General features: G+C 33.2%; 1 protein-coding gene and 1 pseudogene across 1 annotated transcript; one reads left to right on the forward strand and one right to left on the reverse strand.

The window, feature by feature from the left end:
• The first annotated feature begins 809 nt into the window (after window positions 1-809).
• On the forward strand, window positions 810-4,742 carry LOC114713628 (probable LRR receptor-like serine/threonine-protein kinase MEE39; annotated as a pseudogene).
• Window positions 4,743-5,932: 1,190 nt separating this feature from the next.
• Window positions 5,933-8,845, reverse strand: LOC114713629 (probable LRR receptor-like serine/threonine-protein kinase At1g51880). The gene is made up of 3 exons (XM_028898301.1): window positions 8,762-8,845; window positions 6,695-6,828; window positions 5,933-6,218 (listed from the first exon to the last, which is right to left on the reverse strand). The coding sequence occupies exons 1-3, from the start codon at window positions 8,843-8,845 to the stop codon at window positions 5,933-5,935; spliced, it is 504 nt and encodes a 167-aa protein (XP_028754134.1).
• Window positions 8,846-22,481: the final 13,636 nt, after the last annotated feature.

Consider the following 22,481-nt stretch of genomic DNA (forward strand, 5'->3'; position numbering starts at 1 on the left):
TTACAAGGTGACTTTAATCTTATATTTGTTGTTAGTGTTTTGCATGATTTCATCATCTAGTTTTTTCAATGAATTGTGTATTTATTTATATAATACTGCAAGCATATAGGTTTAAGGATGACACGTATGATCGTGTGTGGCGTGTGTACGATGTTTTTGAAGATTAAGGTTGGAAAAAGTTCAATACGTCTAAATATATTGATGTTGGAAGCATAAACGATTCTTACAAATTACCAGTAGAAGTGCTCATGTCCGCGAGGGCATCATTGAATCTGTCCTTTGCTTTAAGCCTTGACTATGATTTTGTCTGGACCAACCACCTGAAAACTCCTTCAGATATTATGTCTACTTTCACTTTGTTGAAATTGAGGAGCTTCCCGCTGGACAAAAGAGAGTAATTGATATTACTGTTAATGGTGAAAATATCAACACAGAGCCGATAATTCTTGAATACTTAAAGCCGGTGACAGTTATTAACGTTACAGATCAGGTTGGTCTTCGTTTCAGCATAAGTGCAACATCAGAATCTGATGCTCCTCCAATCCTTAATGCCATCGAAACTTATAAATCATATCACCCCTAACATCTCCAACTTACCAAACAGATGGTATATATATGCTTCTCTGTATTCCTCAACCGGCCGTTTCCTATTGTTCTATATCATCTTCTGTGTGTGAGTGTGCGTGTGGTTTTGACTTCTGATAACCTATTTATTATTGCTATCAATAGCGGATGCCATTCGAGACATTAAAAAAACATACCAAATCTACAAAGCGGAATGGCAAGGTGACCCATGTGTTCCGGAGAAAATGGCATGGCAGAGACTTGGCTGCAGATATGATACGAATGACTCTATCGCAAGGATTATCTCACTGTAAGTATATTTCCACTCATTCCAAAATATTGGCATGTTTTACATTACTTGGGTTAATTTGATGTTAATTATTCAAATGCATCAATGATTTAAACTGTATATACTACTACTCTCAAAACTTCACCATCTCCCGCCTTTGTATCTATTAATCATTATCAAAAAGAGAAACTTGAGCGCCAGAGAGCTAAGAGGACAAATACCTGCTTCATTTTCACAACTTACAGAGTTAGTGTCCTTGTAAGTATAGTAATTAATAATTTAATTAGGACAAAATCTTAAGTATAAGAATTTTGTCATGTAAAATATTGCTTTGTTTCAGGGATTTATCAAGCAATGACTTGTCAGGATCGATACCGAAATTTCTTGCTAAATTGCCCAAGTTGACAATCCTGTAAGTTTTACAAAATGCATTTATATTATTTTTTTAATACCCGATATACCTTAATAGCTTGAAGACCACATGATGAATGTATTTCACAATGCTTCTGCAGTGATTTGAGTGGCAACAAGCTTACGGGTTCAGTTCCCAAGGCTCTTAAAGAAAATTCACATTTGCAAGTGAGGTTTGTCACCTTAGTCTGTCCTAGTTGCTCACGTATGACTACGCACCTTTTTTTTTCTCCTTGAATAAACTAAAATCATTTTACAAATATTATTGGAAAAATGACATAAAAAGAAGTTAAAAATGCAATATTCCAATTCACGCACCCAAGAAGTCAAGATCCCACATGAGAAAATGATATGTGACTGGTATTTTGCAAATCTAGTAAAATGACAAAAATACCTTATATCAAAAAGTTTATTAACAAGTTATGAACTGGTTTAAACAACAAATTAATGACAAGAAATATACTTTATTCACTAATAAATTGTGAACTAGTAATGACAAGTGTTGAATAAACAATGACAAGAAATGTACTACCAATGACAAATTTGACAGCTTTTCTTTTTTCAAAAAATCTGATACAAGGATATTTTAGTTGTTTAATTATATTTGCAAAATATCATATTAGACACCACTTCCTTCTCTAGGATTATGACCTCTTAGGTGCCTGAATTGGAATATTGCAATTTCCAACTTTTTTAATGTCCTTTTCCCAATATTATTTCAATGTGATGAGATTGCTGTATATTTTTCATTGGCTCTTCCTATTCTTGAGGCTATTGATGGGAAAAAAATTATTATTATTATTATTAGATAAAACTCAATAAAGTTACTGAGCCAAATTTAATATGTGATTCTAATTATATCCCCATATCTGACTTATCTTTCAGTTTAGATGATAACCCTAGTCTTTGTTTGAGGGATCCATGCAAAAAGCACAAGTTCCTTATTCCACTTGTAGCGTCCGTTTCAGCTTTGATGGTTATAGGCTTGATTTCTCTAGGAATTTGGATCTTAAAAATGAAAAAACTCAAAGGTACGCACAAAATACTACTAGTTTGTATTATCATATGCTAATATAAATTGCTTCTTATGCATAAAAAATTACTACTTCCAGTCCTCAATATAAGACCCAGTTGACTAATTTAGAGATATTAGAGAAAGTGAATAAATTACTTTAAAGTATTTATATTTATTTTGCTTCTTTAAACTTATTTACTTGACTTATAAACCAATATATAATCTAGTGATGCTCATAAGTATTTTTAAAGAGATCATATAATATATGTTATCATTAAGTCATTTATTTAACTTTTATAATTTCTCCAGATTAGTTAATTAGGTCTTATATTAATAACTAGAGGTAGTATTTATAATCTCTGAACTGGAAGTTCTGATTATTTTTATTAATATTTGCAGTTTCTAGAAAGAGAGGATCATCAGAACTAAGAAATCGTGCTTTTTCTTACTCCAATGTCCTTGAGATCACTGATAACTTGCAAAACTTGATTGGACAAAGTGGATTTGGAAAAGTCTATTTAGGCACCCTTAAGAATTGCACTCAAGTTGCAGTGAAGTTACTTTCTCATTCATCAGTTTAAGGTCAAAGAGAATTTTGATCAGAGGTGAAATATCCAAATCTATTAGTCTTATTTCATTGCCTTATTTTGTCAGATATTTAATCATAAACATAATTTGCTCTACATTAGTTCCTTATTTATCACATAAATGATAAAGTAATATTTGAATTGCAGGTAGAGCTTTTGATGGCTACTCATCATAGACATTTAGTTTCTCTGATTGGATATTGTGAAGAAAGTGGCGTCAAAGCATTAATATATGAATATATGGCTAATGGGAATCTGCACCATCATTTATCAAGTATAAAATTTTGCTTTCTAGCTAGGGCTTGATTTCTTGCATGTCAATATCTAGCATATCATAGCAGTCTAACCAATATGTTAGAACTAAAACGTCTATAATAAAATTTATTACAAGGGTAGTAAATGTAATTTATTTCTTAAATTTCAAGGATTGCGCAAGATAATATATTTATTAATCTATTATAATAAAATACGATAACTTGGTACTTTTTAATATTTTAACATATATTTACTCATTCTTAATAAAATAAGAGTCCATAAATGCATTGAACAACTTTTAAAGGCATAGATAAAAGAAATATAATCATACTGATTCTACAGGTAAGAAAGGAGGTCAATTGAAACGGAAAGATAGGCTTCAAATTGCATTGGATGCAGCATATGGTAAGAAACAAATCATATATGATATTTTAGTTAATTGTATATAAAAACAAATAAATTACATTTAGTAACAATTTCTTTTTCAAATGACTTAAAACAATGATTACAAATTATGTCATTCTTTACAAGTTGAGATTATTAATATTCAAAAGGGAATTTGGGTTCATTCTTTCTCTGACAATTACCTTGGTGATAAATATAACGAATTGAGTTGCAGGATTGGATTATTTGCATAATGGTTGTAAGCCTGCAATTGTACATAGAGACCTTAAGGCCTCCAACATTTTGCTAGACAAGAATATGGAGGCTAAAATCGCTGACTTTGGATTTTCTAGAGCTTCTGCAAATGATATTGATAGTCATGTCTCCACTTGTCCTGCCGGAACACTTGGTTACCTTGATCCTCAGTGAGTATTCTTATTTATGGAATACAAATTTTCTCATCAGCACATTGGCATAGTGTAATCCATATAATTGACTCCATCTATTGCAATATTGTTTTGTTTATTTCTCGTCAACTAAGAAAACTCATAAAATTAGTTTAAGATTGCAGTTCATAAAATCAATCGATTACAAGGGGAACTGTAAATGAACACTAATTTAAATAGAAGTACAATTAATTAATCAGATTTTAATACATCAATTTTCTGTTTTTTTAGAGTATGAATTATATATAGACGATGATTACAAGTTGAAGTTTTATTTAGAAATTAAAGAACTCTAAGAAAATTCTTATTGAAATTCGTTTTGAATTTTTCAAACTTAATTTAGATGGATATGATTGAATACATAAATATTAAATGGAGAGATATATTTTGAGATCTATCTAAATTTTTTTGTTTTAACTTTGCCTTGTAATAACAACACATTTCAAAATTCTGGAAACTTTACAAAAGGGAGTGATGTTTACAGTTTTGGAATAATTCTGCTGGAACTGGTGACTGGAAAACCAGCAGCAAAAAGACAACCAAACAATACCTTCATTCTTCTGCTTGAATGGGTCACCCCTAAGCTTGGAAGCAAGGATATCCAGTCCATTGTTGATCCAAGGTTATCTGCTTGGAAATTTCTTGAGATAGCCAAGTCATGTACCGCACCACTCGCAATTCAGAGGCCTGATATAAGCCAAGTCGTAGTTGATCTAAGGGAATGTTTGGCAATGGAGATAAGAATGGAAGGGACCAATCAAAACAGCAATTCAAACGTTCCTTGGATATGAGTGCTAATTTGCAATTAGATTCAAACTTTAGTGCTCCGTCTGCTAGATAGATAGATACCTGTTTACATTTCTAATATGTTAAACGTTACTTGTGTTGTTTGTTTTGAAATGTTTTGTCTCGGTCGAAATGTTATTCTTCTATTTGTATGAGTCTAATCCTTTGCTTAAAATTGTGTTTCTGTACAACTCAGTAGACGTTGACTATATCATACATATTCCTTTACCTTCGTTCCTAGAAAAAATTAGCTATTCGCTTACTAGTGATTAAACTATATTCAAGAGCATATATGCACATTATGCTTATCTAAGAGTATCTTTTACTCAAAGATACTCATGACTGTTGTGGTTACATACTCAGATATTCCTGACTGTTGTGTTACTGTATCTGACAACTACATTTAATGCTTCACCCAACGGCTAATTTGGATAATAGATATAATATCTAAACCTTATATCTAACCACTAGTTGCTCGGAAAAACTATAAATAGAAGAATCATTCACGTTTAAGGGTTTCCAATTACCAACATGAGCCTCATTATATTGCACACATACATTTTTTAGGTTTCACAATTATTCCGATCACTAAGGATCTTATCTCGTTTGTATCCTTAGAGATACTCAAGATTAGAATAAATCGTGAGGGGATTAAATTAGTCTAAGAGTTGTTCAAGCTGCTGCAAGAATCCAGTTAAACAATAAAAAAAATTTTGAACGAAGACTTTAGGAACTGAAAGTAAGCAAAAATAGCTGGAGCTGTACCCAAAATATATTCATGCATTTTATACCCATACATCGCATGAAGAAAGATGTCTGCTTAGGAATAAAAAGATAAACAAATAGATTGAGTTCATTACATACCACAGTAGCATTCAAAATTTTTCCCTTTTTTAGAACTAGCATACACCCAATGGAAAACCATCTAACGTGGTGATCACAAGTTTTCAGCATTGCATAAACAAGATCCATCTTCAGATCTTCACACCCAAACAAAGAAAAAAAGATGGGCCTTGACCCTCAAGTCTGATGAAATGGACTTTAGCACAATATATAAACCACTGTAAATTAGCATCTACCTGCCTGAGAGCTTGGTCATTGAATCAAACTGTTCAATGTGATTGCTTGGATAGCTTGACATAATATTTGATTTGGCATGATCCATCTCCGAATATAAACAATCATTTAGTTCTTGTCACACGAAAACTGTGTCCGGCGTTTGTTTGGTCTTTGGTATAACGCATGACATTGCTATCTCACCAATTTTCCATGCAGTAGCAACATGGAATTCACCTTCCAACCTTGGATCAACAATGCCATGAATGTCGCCACATTCAACTTTAGAACGAACCCAATCAATAATATAACAAATACTTCCAATTTCTCTTCTTATTGGAGGACGACCAGTGATTAGTTGAAGAAGAATCATCCCAAAGCTACAGATATCACATTTTTTATTTATGATTCCAGACTTCTGAAATCTGCAATAATGTAATGGGATATAATCAGTCACTGTACAGTAATATAATTGTTTGGTTCTTTCAGTGATAATATACTTATGTTAAAAAAAAATTTCCATCAATTTGCGACTCTGTGGATCAAATTTCAGAACAACAAGAAATAATACTAGCTCAAAACCTTAATATCAGGGCTAGTTGGAGTTGAATTTGATTCTCATAAATATAAGACATTAATCCATTTTGTTTTCCAAATTTATAATTCCTGCCAGCCCAAAAATTGTCTCTATTGATTGTACATACTAAACAGCTCCCACGAAAGGGTAGTTCACAAACATATGATCAAAGAAAGTCAACATACATTTGTTACAAATAACTAATTTAAATAACCAACTTAATTAATTTTATTATTTTCAAATTAATTGTTTAGCTCTTATATTAAGGACCAAGGCAATATAATTTAATGAATATTTCTTCATAAATGAAATGCAACCACTTACTCAGGATCAATATAATCTGACATACCAGCTGGCTGAGTTGATAGATGAGAATCTCTTTCATTTATGAATGCTCTAGACAATCCAAAGTCAGCAATTTTGGCAACCATGAAATTGTTTAATAAAATGTTGGGTGGCTACAACTCCATAAATTATGGGAGTCTTACAACCATTATGAAGATATTCCAATCTCGTAATCACATCATATCATACAAGGGAAGCCGTAAAAAGTGATTGTTAGAGAGAGGGGGAAAAAAGATCACCGATCCTCTAACCTTTTGCTGCATCAACAGCAACTTGAAGTCTCTCCCTCCATTTTAAAATATTTTGGTTTTTATCTGCAAACATCAAGTCGTTGATCAAGAAATGTGCCCCACGAGCTAGCCAAGATATGTACATGAGGATTCGGTCTTAAATGTGAGTTAGAAAATCCAAGGAGTGAAGTGAATCAAAGAAAGCCAAAGTATATATGGCAGATTTTACTATATTTAAGGCAACAACCACAAATACAGTAATTAATGAGAATTAGTCGCATAATATAAGACAAACCTGACGATAATCCGCTGAGGTCTCCAAGGTCCATGTATTTATAAATCAAAGCTTTGACGTTGTTTCCACCACAAAACCCAACAAGTAAAACTAGGTTTCTATGATGAATGACTGTTAAGAGTTGTGCCTGCCAGTTAAAAGTTAGCTCTATCATTATTAAGTAAGAACATCCTTCTGAAACCCAACTTGAATATATTCACCATTAATTGATCACAAAAAAGTTGACTTTGAAAACTACTACATGACTTTTATTCAATTCTAACCACTGAATGAAACTCTTTGTATCCTTGTCTTGAAGATGGGGAAAGCAACTTTACAGCAACCTGTGTATGATCTTCTAAAGTGCAAGGCAAACTTTCCCGAACCCTCCTTCTCTAATTATAGTTTCAAAATTGTTTGTAATATGGAGAACCTCTGAGTAAGGAAAAGCTTGATTCTTTTGTTTTAGAACAATCTTCTTCCAGGATTCGGCGGACAAAACAGCAATGTCAAATCAAACATCTTGACACTTCCTATATAATAAATGGACCAACATAGATACGTCAACAAGTACAATGAAATGATAGCATGCATAAAATCAATGCCTGCTTTCATTTTAAATCGCCTGATCACCAAAGATACATGTACAATGACGATCACTAAAGTCGAAAATGAAGCAATAAGTGGAATTACAAACTCGTGTTCTTTGCGTGAAATAGAGCAGCGTTAGACTTGAGTAATAATGGTATAATACTATAATTTTGGGTATATTTACAAAATGATCCATTGATTATTATGGTGATTGCTTAATGTTGAATAACTGACCCAAAAAAAATATATTTTCACAAAAGTCGAGACAAAATTCTTTTCATATATTCAAACTTTGTAAAATCACTTCTGAAAGCTAATCTAAAAACCTCCTTAGTATTGGATTCTACTGTCTAGCAAATGAATAATAGGAGCAATGTCTTCTATAAAGTGCACTTATGTTATGGTTGTCGTTATAGGGTGATGTATTGAATAAAATGCAATTATAGGCTTGTAGACGTGGATACTGGATATTAGGGGTGTTCAAATTATTCCGTCTTGGTAGGTTCGTCCTGGTCCTGATTACTTTGGGAAGAGACGGGACGAAACAAAAAAATTTTTGGGACCGAATGGGGAATGGGGTTGTCCTGTCTTGATCCTATCCCGGGGTATATAATTTTAAAAAAAATTTCAAATATAGAAATTAACAAAGAAAACAGATGCCCTAATTTCTAATACCATTCGGCCATATTCCTGCCTCGACGCTCCGGGGGAAAAACAGATATTCCTGTCCAGATCTCAGCCTCTCGTGTTCTCCGGCCTCCAGATTAGCTCGTCACCGTCCGCAGTCCTTCGTTGCCAACTCGTGACTCTCCCCACCACTGAGACGCCGTAGCTGGTCTACCATTTTCTTGGGCCAGCTCTGTCTGAGTCATTCGTCACTGTGAACCCTCCTTAATCTCCCCGCGAGTGGCATTCTGGTCTCTCTCCCCCGGGTCGCGTCGAAACCCATACAGAAATTCCTTCTTGCGGCAGTCCTTCAACTTCTGCCATCTCCCTCTCGGCCTCTCGCGAATTCTCCAGCGTCCTGCTCGTCATTGTCCAACAGTACTTCTCGCCAGCTCACGTCATGTCACTCTCCCGGCGAGATCGCCGTGTGGTCTGAATCTTGGGCCGACGCCTCATCACCATTTAGCCCTTGGCCGAGTCGCATTCTGGCCTCTCTCTCCCTGCTGTCAAGCTCAAATTCCTCTTGCCGCTTCAAGTCTGCTGTCTGTTCTGATTGTGTCGCTGTCGAGAATGGACAGATGCCAACATAGTTTTTATTTTCAAGGCAAGTTCATCCAGAGGCGCTTTTTTCTGCAGAATTCATAAATGATGACAGCCAATGTTACAAATTAGCAGTGTTGACTGAGGCCCAAATTTTAAAATATTCATGAATGGCTCAGTAATCTGTTAGGCCCAAAAAAAAACTTAAATGACAAGCCCAATAAAAAAACTAAAAGAAAGTCCAAAACTCAAAGGAAGGGGTAAGAGGACGGGCGGGACACAGGGCAAAAGTCTGGTCCCATCCTTGTTTACCGCGAGCCTGTCCTAGTCCCGTCCCGTTCAGTCAACACACCTACTAGATATATATTATTTGCAAACATAAAAGACAGTGACTTCTATGTATTTTAGAGACTCGACATGAAAATAATAGATTTGATCTATTAAAGCCTGTGAAACTAATAATAATTTTATAAAGTATCAATAATAATTTTAAACATAACAATAATTAGTTTTAAATTTTTAAAATAATTATCATTATTTTCGGGTGCAATGCAAAGAGAGGAGACGGAGAGAGGCTTTCCACAATAGATTAATTTTATGTTCAAAGCATCTCGGTGAAAAAGTAAAGTAAAAAATAAGCTTAGTAGGAAGAAATAAAATCCAGGTAAGATTTAGGTTCATCGTGGTGTGCTAACATATAGGTGCTGTCATAATTGTAAACCCAACTTAAGGGGACTACAAGTAAAATACAATTTGATAATGGAGAAATATGTAAACCTTAGCTCCAAATTAGCCTTTTCCATCAAAGCCTTTGGAATGGAACCCGTGAGATTATTTCCTGTAACATTACTGTAAGATGGAAAAGAACAAAAGAGAATGGGAAGTCTAAGATTATTTGGCTTCACAATCCGAGAATGAAAGCTTTAACGCAATAATATTAGATAGGCACCGCCTTGCAGGAATTTCAAATTAGGAAGAGATGCAAGAAATTCTGGTAATGATCCAGTCAGTTCATTGTTTGACAAATCCCTATGAATAAAAACGTAAATGTTATTCATAATATTGAACAACCTCATTAATTGATACTATTTGAATGTTTGGAGTCTATCCAATGAAACAACTTACAAAGACTCCAATTTTTCCAAATTAAACTAGCAAATAATGGAGCTATTACTCCAGTGAGTTTGCTTGAGCTCAAGTTCCTACAATAATTTATATGTAGTTCACAATTTTGTCACAGTAGCTAACAAACTAAAGGAGAGGCAATCAACAATTCATACTACTCTGGTACTTATTATTTGTCACTTGCAGGAGTCTCTCACTTACCAAGAAAAGCATTAAATAGATGAAATCTTTTACTTTTGCCTTTTCTAAGGAGAGCATTAAATACTAGTATTTTCTCTAAATCATTCCCTCTCTCTTCACCTTTACTATAATTAATAAGGGGAAGAATTGGAAATAAAGCACTAAAAATGGTACAAGTGATGACAAAATAAAAAGGGCCAAGATCCTTCCCTACAAGTGACAAATAATGAGTAGAGTGGTATGTTATATGACCAAAGAAATAGAAGCTCTTGGACATATTAATATAAACTCCTAATACTATATTGTTCTTGAATGCTTCAAATATAACAAGATAGCAAGATATTAACTTACAGTACGTGAAATGATTCTTATATTATTGTCATAACTGCAGTTTAGACAGTCCCAAGCTAAGTTAGACGGAACGCATGGGTCACCTTGCCAACCGAGTTTGGAGACGCCATAGATTTGCTTGATTTCCATGATAGTTTTGACTACATATATAATTTCCAATAATAAACAGAACAACCACGTCAGGGTACTGTTGTTTTAAAATGAAATTATTGATGACTGAGACAAAGAAATGATATAAAAACGAGGTAATAATAAAAGGGCAGTAACATCTTGTTGCACTGTAGGGGAATTTGGTTGCGGGGTCACTTTATAAATTTCAAAAGCATTTAGGAAAGGAGGAGCATATGAATTAGTTTCTGCTTTGACAGTGAAGTTTATATAACCTTTGGTGATCTTGTTGGAAATTAGGGTAATAGGCTTCGAGCATTGAAAGGTAACTTCATGAGAGAGGGAATTTTCATCATCATCAAAGGTGACATTGATGATCCTCTTGTGGCCAGCAGGAAGCTTTTCAAAGTGAAGGAATATATAATATTGGGCGGATATATCACCATAGCTCCAATAACTGAAATTTGCAGTTAAGAGAGTGGAATGATTCTGGGGTTGTGATGCGGTGCGTACTACTTCCGATGGCAGTTCATAAAGGGAATCCTCTACCTTTGCTTCTTCTCTTGTTTTAAAAGATCCCAGCCGGGATTATCATTGTTCTGCCATAGGCGATCGTACACATCGTCTTTGTACCTATATTTTCAAAAATAGCTAAGCAAATTATTTAGTAATCTCCTTTTTTCAATAGTTCAAGACATCTAATTTATCAAAATACATAAAAATTTACTTAAAATTAAAACAAAACAAAATAAAAACTTAAAAACAATACAACATTGTTTGTTATTCTTGCGAAAGAAGCTATTTATTAACATTTAGTATAGTATTTTTTATTTTTGGTATTTGTTATATCTCAAAATTTGAACCTAAAAGTCCAAGCAAGACTAAGCACAAGTTTAGAAGGCTGCGATGCTAGATGAGTCTAATGTCCCAAGAATGTCACGGGGATCAAAGGGCTCAAGATATATAATACAACCTTTGGCAGTTAGGGGTTGGATTTGGTTCTAAATATAAGACCTCATTCTACTTTGTTTTGTCATATTTTTCTAAAATATCTCTATTGATTGGAAGGGATTCCTACTGAGAGAATTCCGATCATCTTATACACATAATTGAAGAGGATAGTTTAATGAGACCAACATACATTTGTGACTGATAACCAACTTAATTATTTTTTTAATATTTCCAAATTAGTTATTTAACTCTTATATTAAGAACCAAAAGTAGTGATAAAATGTTTATGGAATAGATTGCAGGATTTTAATGCCCTTTTTGTGCAAAACTCATATTTGGAGTCAGAGATAAACCCGAGAAGCATGAGAAATCATTAAAAAAAAAAAAAGCAATTAAAACCGCTACAAACACAACTTTTTAACTGCTATTAAAGTATGTTTTCTGGTCAAACCGGTGATGCAACCATTAGAAAAATTTAATAAAAGTTAATTATATATATATATAAAAGAAATTAATTCATAATAAATCTAATTATTAGGATAATAATGTCATAGCACATGAATTTTTATAGAATAACACCATATAACTATAAATGGACTAAAAATATAATGGAATTTGAGAGAGAGGGTCAATTGTTCTTTTATAGGTTTTTATTGAACTTTTTTCGGCATTTTCCATGATGCCAAAAAATCATCCGGTTTTCTAAAAATTGTTCTTGTTCTCGGTTTTATTTCGACTCCCGACTCAACAGCGACTCAGCTCTAATCTAATCCAACTCAAGCATGAAAACAGTTTTTTGTAATGATTAAAGAACCGAACTGGATCAGACGGTCGGACTGGTTGAACCATTAGCCAGACCCGTTAAAGGCTCGGTTTGGACCAAAAAAACCGTTCATATAGTTGAACCGGATTAGAATGGAGTTGAGCCGTCATTAAGCCGGAAACCGGAGTTGGACCGATAACCGAAACAGTTTTCAGAAAACCAGACGGTTTTTTAGCCTGACAAAAAAAATACTAAAAAATTTAAAAAATAGAAGAAAAATAAAAAACTAACCCCCTCAAATATCCTAACATATTTTTAGACTATTTATAACCATATAGTATTATCTTATTGAAAATTTCATATATTGTGATATTAAAACCGTGAGTCATTGGCCTTTTTGTTTTGATGTCTGGTCTGTCTTTTAAAACAATGTTTTGAATTGAGTGAATTAATAATTTTTAATATGATTAAATATTTTAAACATACATAAATTTAAATATAAAAGGTTTTAGTCCATTTTCAATGATTTTATTATAATTTTGGATCATTTAAATGCATTTCTAAATTATTTAGTAATTTGATATTTTTCATATATATTAATTATATGTATATAATATTGTTTTAAATTAATTATTGCGTCACCAGTCTAACCAAACGATCCAACCGGTCTGACCGATTGAACTATGACCCGTTGATTTTTCAGGTTCGACTTCTGATCCGGCTTTTAAAACATTGGTTTTTGTTTCAAATTAGGCCGTTAGCAAGTCTGGATTAGACGGTCTAACCATCTAGTTCTGTTCGGTTCTCCAATCACTGAGATGTAGCGCCACAGCAACACACACACAAGTTGGAGTTTTTAAAATACCAATAGATTAATTACAAAATCTTGAGTTATTAGCATGAGAATCAAGACGAAAAATGGGGAAGACAAAGGGAAAGTGAGGGCAAAGTTAGGAAGAGAATACCTGGTATAAGTGGGCGTGAGCCCAGAGCCCAAGTCCATTCTTGCAGGAAAAGTGAAATCCATAATAAGGGGAAGCGGAGCTGGCTAGAGAGAGTTGTTCACTGGCCTCAATTCCAAAGCGTTGATCAAAGGTGTCCCTTGTTCTGTGTTCACCAAACACACTTGAACCATCTCTCTAGTGCCATCCTGCTGCATTATTATCTCAGTTGGAAAGATTTGGGGACCATTAGGAAATGTTCGAACCGTGGTCCAATAATTGACCCCCATGTAAAGGGCGAACACTGGAGCCTGGTTTTTCAAGTCATAATTGCCATATGCAAATATGGCTCTGATCAAATACTTCTGCTTCTAATGCTTCTCTTGTTTTGGTTTTAGAGTGTACCAGTTTCTTTCTCCCTCCACAAAACTTTTCACTGTCATTAGTTGCCGGTTTATGGTTGGAGCATCATTGTTGAAGTTAATGTTGGAGGCTAGTCCGTGATTGGTTCCACTTTCAATGAAGCCCTCATCTGTCTGTCTGGTACCAAATCCCTGTCACTTCAAATAATCTTCGCTTGCTCCGCAGTCTATGCTTATGGAACCAGCTCCCATGAATCCATTCACACACATGCACACAACCTCTCGTCCTTAGTTATTAATTAGGATCAATACGATTTTTTGTCCCTCAAATTTATTTTCATTTTAGTTTTAATCACTTAAATTTCAAATCATAGGTTTTAGTTCTTCAAACTTCTTTTCGTCTAAAATATCGGTTTTTATAATGTAATAAAAACCTAAACCATTCTATCTTTGAGGGATCAAAACCAAAATGGTTGCAAATGCAAAGAATCAAAGATTGTATTAACATATGGGTTTTGTGTTTTTAATGAAACTTTTATATTTGAGACAAAACAAAAACCTTCAAAATATAACTTATATTTAGTTGTTATAATATAATAAAAACCTGAACCATTTTACCTTTGAGGGACCAAAACCAAGTGATTGCAAATTTAAAAGATCAAAGATTGTATTAACATATGATTTTTTTTTTTCAAATGAAACTTCTATTGGGTTTCATTTCTTCTTGTCTTAAATATAAGGTCCCTTTAACTCTAATTCATAAAATATAAAAGTAGGTTATTATTTCTCATTAATATGTAGAAAATTTGTGACATTTTTTGTCAGAAGCTTCATTGCCGTTAGAGATAAAATAGTAATGTTATAATAAATAGGGTATTATGAGAAAGATATAATAAAAAAAATGAGATTTTATATTTAAGAGCTAAGACAAAGCAAAAGCCTTCAAAAAAATAACTTATATTTAAGGGAGAGAGTATAATATATGTTGTGTTACAATACTTCGAGAGAAAATACTCCCTCCGGATTCCAAAATTTGAATTGGTTTGATCCTTCTCATAAGATCTTGTTAATGATTTTTTAAACATTAAATATGTTTTTAACAATTTTGTCCCTAATTAATTTTCTATTCTCTTTCACCTTTTATCTCCTAATTACTATTTCTCTTTCTTATCTGCTCCTTCCCTCCCTTCGTATTAATCCAAACAAAATAATATTAAAATCCCTCTTCCTTTCATCTCCTTTTCTTCTATTAAAATCTTTCCCCTCCTGTCCCCCCTATTGAACCAAGCACACCCTTAGTCTTTGAGGGGTTAATATCATTTTTAATTATTTGCTTAAAGTTTTCTTCAATTGGTTTTTAATCCTCGAAATTTGAAACTAACAATTTGAAATTATTTAGGCATTTGGTCCCCAGAATAAAGCTTTTGGTCGTATCTAAGATGAGGTTTCAATGATCAAAATAATTAGTTTTAAATTTTAAGAAGTAAAACCAAAATGAGATTAAATTTCAAAATCCACGTGTACTATTTACAATTTTTTTTTCAATTATCGATTAAACTCTTAGGCTTTGATTCATTATAATTCGGTCTTTGTAATTTAGTTGGTCAACAAATTATAGGAACTAATTGCTCCAAGTTACAGTAAAAATTTAAGGATTGAATCGATAATTGAGGAGAAGTTTAGGGATCAAAAGTCATAATTTTCCTATTTCTGCTAATTGGATATTATTATCTCTCAGCATTTTTAATATATATATATATATATATATATATATATAACAAGCCCCAGTAAATTGTGGAAATGACGTTTCCAATATTCTTTTAATTAATAGAGGTATATATAAATGAAATAATGGGTTGCTTTCGAACAACTTGAATCATATAACTAACTTTTCTTAATATAAATGATGTACTTGAAAGCGTCTTACAATAAAGACCAGGAGTCTCCCCTAATTATTTTGCACAGCAATTCGTTGGAGAAGAAAAATTAGAAATTGGAAGGCAAGCCATCATACCTGAATTACCACCAGCCTCTGCAACGACCTGTGCTGAGTGGCTAACAGTGATGAGCGAAACAAACACATGTAAAGAGAGCATCCACAGCGATGTGATTTTCATCTTTTGGAGTTTATAGGAAAGAGATCAGAAATGAAGTGGGCAGCTTAAAAGTTTGCCACTACTTGCAAAGGAACCTGGGCTAATTATATAGAGAAAAAATAATTTTTCTAACTTTTTTCCCTTAAAATTTCAATTTTTTTTAATGGTATGTGTAAATTACATTACAGACTAGATCTTATATTTAAAATTGAAAGTAGTATAATCAATTATACACATAAATATTTCAAAGACATCATGTTACATAAATTATAATAAAGTAATTTTTCAGTTTTCTTAATTTTTTTAAATTAGTTAATTGGGCCTTGTATTAAAAATTGGGATAGTATTTGAGAGATAAAATTATAGCACTACATATTTTTGGTTGAGGGACGAGCTTTCAAAAATATTTCGGGCTGTTAATGTCCCAAAAATGTAAGGCCGTTGTCGGGTTGGGTTCAAGACTTTTTGACTCTTTCCTTTGTTTACGGTTTGAATTCTGTACTTACAACTTGTTTGGCGCATGATCCAGCACGCAATAGCGATGTTAACATCGGACCCGCCTGCTCTCCTCTACGCCTTTCCGTCCGCTGCCCTCCATTGCCTCAAACCACACCGCTTTGGTGCAGAAATGGTTGGGTGGCACCTCCCCCCCCACCCCCCAAAAAAAACATATAATATTCTGATATATTTTTTTAGTACCACTTATTATCTTAAAATTTTTTTTTAGTACTATCTATTGTAATATGATTTTTGGTCCAATCAGAGCCCTAAAATGTTTTTTTTTCCTGTAACACCCCGTATCTAGCTTCCAGCACATTGAAATATTTTTAGTAGCACATAGTATCCTAAAATATTTTTTCAGCACTATCCAATATTCTAAAATAATTTTTGATCTAGTCAGAGCCCTAAAATATTTTTTTTGTGACATCCAATATCTAACTTCTAGCATACTAAAGTATTTTTTAGTAGCACCCAGTATTCTAAATTAAGTTTTAGTGCATTTAGTATGCTAAAATATTTTTTAAGTGGCACTTAATTTCTTCAAATAATTTTTGGTGCAATACTTTAGGTATTGAATGTAGTAAAAATTAGTTTCGGATATTATGTGCTACTGAAAAAATACTTCAATGTGCTAGAAGGTAGACATTGGGTGTTACAAAAAAAATATATTTTAGAGCTCTGACCAGACCAAAAATTATTTCAGAATACTGGGTGGTAGTAAAAACACTTTAATGTGCTGAAAGCCAAATACTAGGTTTTACAGGAAAAATATTTTAAGACTCTGATTGGACCAAAAATTATATTAAAATAGATAGCAGTGAAAAAATGTTTCAAGATAATAAGTGGTACTAAAAAATTATTTCAGGATGTTAGATTTTTATTTTAAAAAAGAAAAAGTGCCACCCCACCATTTCTACACCAAAAAGGTGTGGTTTGAGGCAAAGGAGGGCAGCAGCTGGGAAGGGGGGGTTAAAGGAGAGAAGCCAGATCCGTTAACATCTATATAACTTTTTATAAAAAAATCTATATAACTTGCAAATTGTATGATGAATTTTTTTTTTCGTGACAATTGTATTATGAATGTTGCCGATAAGAAATCTATTGTAAAAATCTTGCTTTTTTTGTTTTCCCAGTCACACAAAAGCCTGGCATGAATTTGTTTGTGACATAAATTATTAGAATTTATTCGGGTGGGCTAAGAATGATTCAATAAGATCGATAATTTTATTTCTTTAAATTGAAATATATTTGTTGTTAATTCTATGGATATTCAAAATTGAAAACTTTATTTAAGAAGACACGTCCAATTTAATGTGAAAAAATAATTAATAATGTTCGTCAACATATTATGAATAAAAATTCTTTGGTAACAATGCAATCAATTTCATTTAGAAAATTTTCATTATTCAATATCATTATATCAATATATAATATAAAGTTTATAGAATAAATTATGGGTTAAGAGTTATTTTTATTTTAAAAGTATTTGTGAATCAGCTGTGAGTATTAAAAAAATTTGGAAAATTTAATCTTTTATCCATCTAACTTTTAACTTACTTATAACTCAATCTCTTAATTATAACTTAGTGTGATTCAATTTCTAAATTCTTAACTTGTCTACAACTCAGCCTCTCTACTATAATCTTCACTCTCTGTTAAGAGGTGATTTTGACCGTGGCGGTGCTCTGAAGCAGGGTCTGTAAAGCAGGTGGGGTAGTCACCTTTTCTTTTCGTCTCTACAGGATCCATCCACTCCTATCCTGGCTTCTTTTCTTTAAATTTTATATAAAATAAATTCTAAGTGGAGCTACCTTGAAAGCTATTTTTGCTATATCAATGACTCATAACTCAAAGAAAAATAATAATATAAAAAGTGAAAAAAAAAGAGAGAATGGGTCATTGCAGGAGTTAAAAATTTAGGGATTGAATTGTACCGAATCATAATTAAGGGATTAAATTATAAGTAAGTTAAAAGTCAAAAAGGTAAGATTAATTTTCCCAAAAAAGATTTAGTTCAATATCATCCTAGAAATGTTGGAAGAAGAGAACAAATATCGCCCTTACCATTAAACAAGGTTACGGTTAGAACGGTATTACTCATTTCTTAATACTTACGGTGAGAACAAAAAAAATAAGGGGAAAACAACGTAAAAATGGCACTTGAATGTTGAAATCCCTATTTGGTCACTTAAATAATGAAATTTCTCTTTGAGCACACATGACCAAATTGGAATTTTAAAATTTACTAAAAATACCACATTACCTTTTAATTTTTTTCAAAAACCATCAAGCACCCTCACTAGCAAGCTAGTCACTGGAGCTCCAATACCGATGGTGACTACCCGAGTTCAGGTCGGCTGCCAGTCACCGAAGCTTCAATGGCCTGCTGATTGCCTCCGATAGGCAACTATTTTTGGGGAATTTTTTCAAGTCTGGTAACACGATTAACAAATTCTTTAAAGCTATTTATAATTTTAGTATAGTAGTTAACAATAGATTTTTCAGAAAGTTCAAAAAATGACATTTTTACAACTCCAGTAACGCGATTAACAAGTTATGTAACTATATTAATAAGTTATATAACATCATTAACAACTCTTACAACAAGTCATATAATGATATTAACAACTTTTATAACCATAGTGTTTGCCTAATAAATGGAAAAATTTTGTTGTACAATCTTCATAAAGAGCTAATATTATGAACATCAACCTTCATATGGAAATTTTGTCAATGACGTTACGAAGGTTGTTAATATCATTACATAACTTGTTAATAGCAGTACTGAAATTATAAAAATACTACTTGTTGAATTTACTAAAAAACTTTTTGTCAATTGTTATACCAAACTTGTTAATAACGTTAAGAAACTTGTTAACTGTTTTACAAGAGATGAAAAATTGCCTATTTATGATGCTACGACTAATCTCTCAAAATGTAAAAAGCTCTTAGGTCACATGAATAATGGCTTATGAGAATCGATAATATAGTTACATGACTTATTAACCACATTATTGAAGTTGTAAAAATATCACATTTTGAATTTTTGAAAAACCTACTGTTAATTACTGTACCAAACTTGCTTATGGCTTTAAAAATACTTGTTAACCACATTACTGAACTTACAAAAATTCCAAAAAAGATAGTTGCCAGTCGTTGAAGCTCTGGTGGCCACCATCAGGACCGAGCTTCAATGACTAGTCGGCTATCAAAGGTGCTTGATAATTTTGTTTTTTTTTGGAAAAAAGTAAAGAGCAATCTAATCTTTTCAGCAAACTTCATAGTCTCAATTGGTCATGTGTGCTTAAAGAAGAATTTTTATTATTTAGGTGACCAAATGGGATTTTAATACTCAAGTGTTATTTTTGTCTTTTTCCTAAAAATAAGCTTTAGTCCTAAAATTGAATTACAAGTGTAAATAATGCAACTTCATTTTAAACTACATAAAAATGGATGGAATCTAACTAATTTTATGCGTAAAAGACGCCGGAATTCTTAAACCAACTGGTAGGCAAAAGCATTAAAATCTGAGAGTTTATCATCAGAATGAGGCAAATAATTTTCAACATTTAAGCATTGCATTTACTTTGACCAAAAAGAAAGAAAGAGTCATTACATTAACTAATGGATTTTCAATTATTTGGTTGAAAATTCTGAATACGTACAATTTATGGATGCATCCATTGAGGGGGAGTTTGTAACGTGCAGGAACACTTAAAAAAAAAAAGTAATGGTAAATAAAACTCGTCATTTTTTTGGTGAATAATATCGGGCCTTAGCCCAATTTTATTAACTTCTCACTGAGCGAGGGAACGCAACCCCAAAAAATCCTGTATACAAATGCTTCAGCATGGTGGCCTATCAAAAACAGTAACCACCTCTTCCAGGACAAAGCTCAAGTTTGTCAAATTATCAGCACAAAAATTGCCTTCCCCATGCACGTGCTGAATCCGGATCCTATGAAAAACTATCTAAACCTCTCTTTACAATTTTTAAAATACTAGATATAGCATTGACTGCTCCATCCCTTATTATAAGATCTTTTTAATTAAATTATGCGGTTTAAGAAAACAGTTAAAATTAGTTAAAAGTAATTAATATGTAGCAAATACAGTTTTTTTTTTCCAAATATACCCTTATATATAAATGGATAAATGTGAGAAAGTAATAGTAAGATAAATAAAGAAAGAGAATGTATTAAATACATTAAATTAGGAATAAAATAGGGAATATTGCATTAAATGTTCAGACAAACTCAAAGAGGATCTTACAAAAAGGGACAAGTCCATTTGAAAAATTGAATCCTATAATAAAGGATGGAGAGAGTATATCTTTTCTGAACTTGTTCAACAAGTTTACAGCAACCAAAGAATCACATTCAACAATTAAAGTTTGTTTACCAGCAGCTTTTGCCACTTGGAGACCTATAACCATAGCCCACATTTCAGCTTTAACAGCAGTGCATGTTCCCAGCTTTCTTGAGAAACCTATGATCTCCCATCTGGACCACGCAGCAAACCGCCACACCTTGCCAACCCCCCTAGTTCCTTTCGTAGCCCTATCAGTGTTCAGCTTAACCCATTCTTCACTAGGCGCTTCCCACCGAACATTTATCACCATTCTACCAGCACTAACAAAGTTATTAACAACTAGCCAAGGAGATTCTGGGCAACTAAAACCATCCTCAAATAGGAACTTATTTCTCCAGTTCCATAACATCCAGCCGGCTACCCCAAAAACTGTAACTTTCTTCATGTCTCTTCTGCTAAGACACCATTCAAACCATTCCTTCCCCTGCAGAACAAAGAACTTCGACCCGTACCTCGTCTCTCCCAACCTCCACCAGAGTGTACGTGCATACTCATACTCATAGAGATACAGAAGTATCTCTATTGCATCTTAGACACATGAAGCTGCCCCCCAAGCCCTCCTTTCAGTAGTCAAGTGCCTATTATGGACAGCAATCCATGGAAAAACTTGGATCCTTTTAGGACCACTCCACTGCCAGATTTTCCTCCAAATAGGTTCTTTTTCTCCACCTTCATTCTTCAACATCTAATATATATCACAAACAACATATTTATTCTGCAGAGCATATCCCCATTTAATGGTGTCATCTCCAAGCTCCAGGCTTGGAGGCTGAGTAGCAAGGATAAGTCTCCACCCTTCTTCAGAAACTTCTCTTTTTATTCGTTCCATATTCCATCCACCATTCTCCGTCACCACAGCACTAACTTTACACTGCAGCTTTTCCTTATTCAACTCAACTAGACATTTATCAGTAAGTTTTATGTTATTATCTAGCCACTTAACAGACCCAAACTTAACACTCAACCCATTTCCAATTTCCCATATAGCATCATTCAGTAAGGCAGGAAGAATTCGAACAACACTCTTCCATGTATCCGAATCATAATTCTTAACTGTAGATTCCCCAAGAAGATTAGCCTTCCTCCCATATTTCCCCCTCAGCACTTTTGATCACAAACTATTTGGTTTAGTCAATAGATTGCACCCAATACGGCCCATCAAAGCATCATTTATAATCCCCTGGTCCTTTAACTCGTACCCTCCTTTCTCCTTAGATGTACAGAGTAAATCCCAACTAACAACATGCATCCTCCTTTCATCATCCTTCCTATTCCAAATAACGTCTCTCTGAATTTTTTCCATCTACTACTTCACTCCCTTTGGAATGGAAGAGTGTTGCATATGGAAAATTGCCATTTGATTTGACACTGGCTCTACAAGGGTGAGTCTTCCAACTAAAGATAAAGTCTGCCTTTTCCATTCATTCAGCTTTGGCTGCATTCTATCAACTGAAAAGCAGAACTTTTCCTTAGTGCTCCTTCCTTTGGTAACATAGGTTCCCAAATACCTTCCCAAATCCTCTATCTTTTTAAAACCTGTCAAACTACAAATTTCATTCTGCAACCCCCTACTAGTATTTTTAGAAAATTGAATACTAGTCTTCTAGGCATTTATTCTTTAACCAAACATATCCCCAAAATTCTGCAAAATATTTGAGACGTTATAGGCTTCATTCAAATTTGCTTCATAGAATAAAAGCACATCATCCGCAAAAAA

This window comes from Neltuma alba, unplaced genomic scaffold (assembly GCF_004799145.2).
Source record: "Neltuma alba isolate B1F8T4 unplaced genomic scaffold, ASM479914v2 tig00011441_pilon, whole genome shotgun sequence".
Lineage (NCBI taxonomy): Eukaryota > Viridiplantae > Streptophyta > Magnoliopsida > Fabales > Fabaceae > Neltuma > Neltuma alba.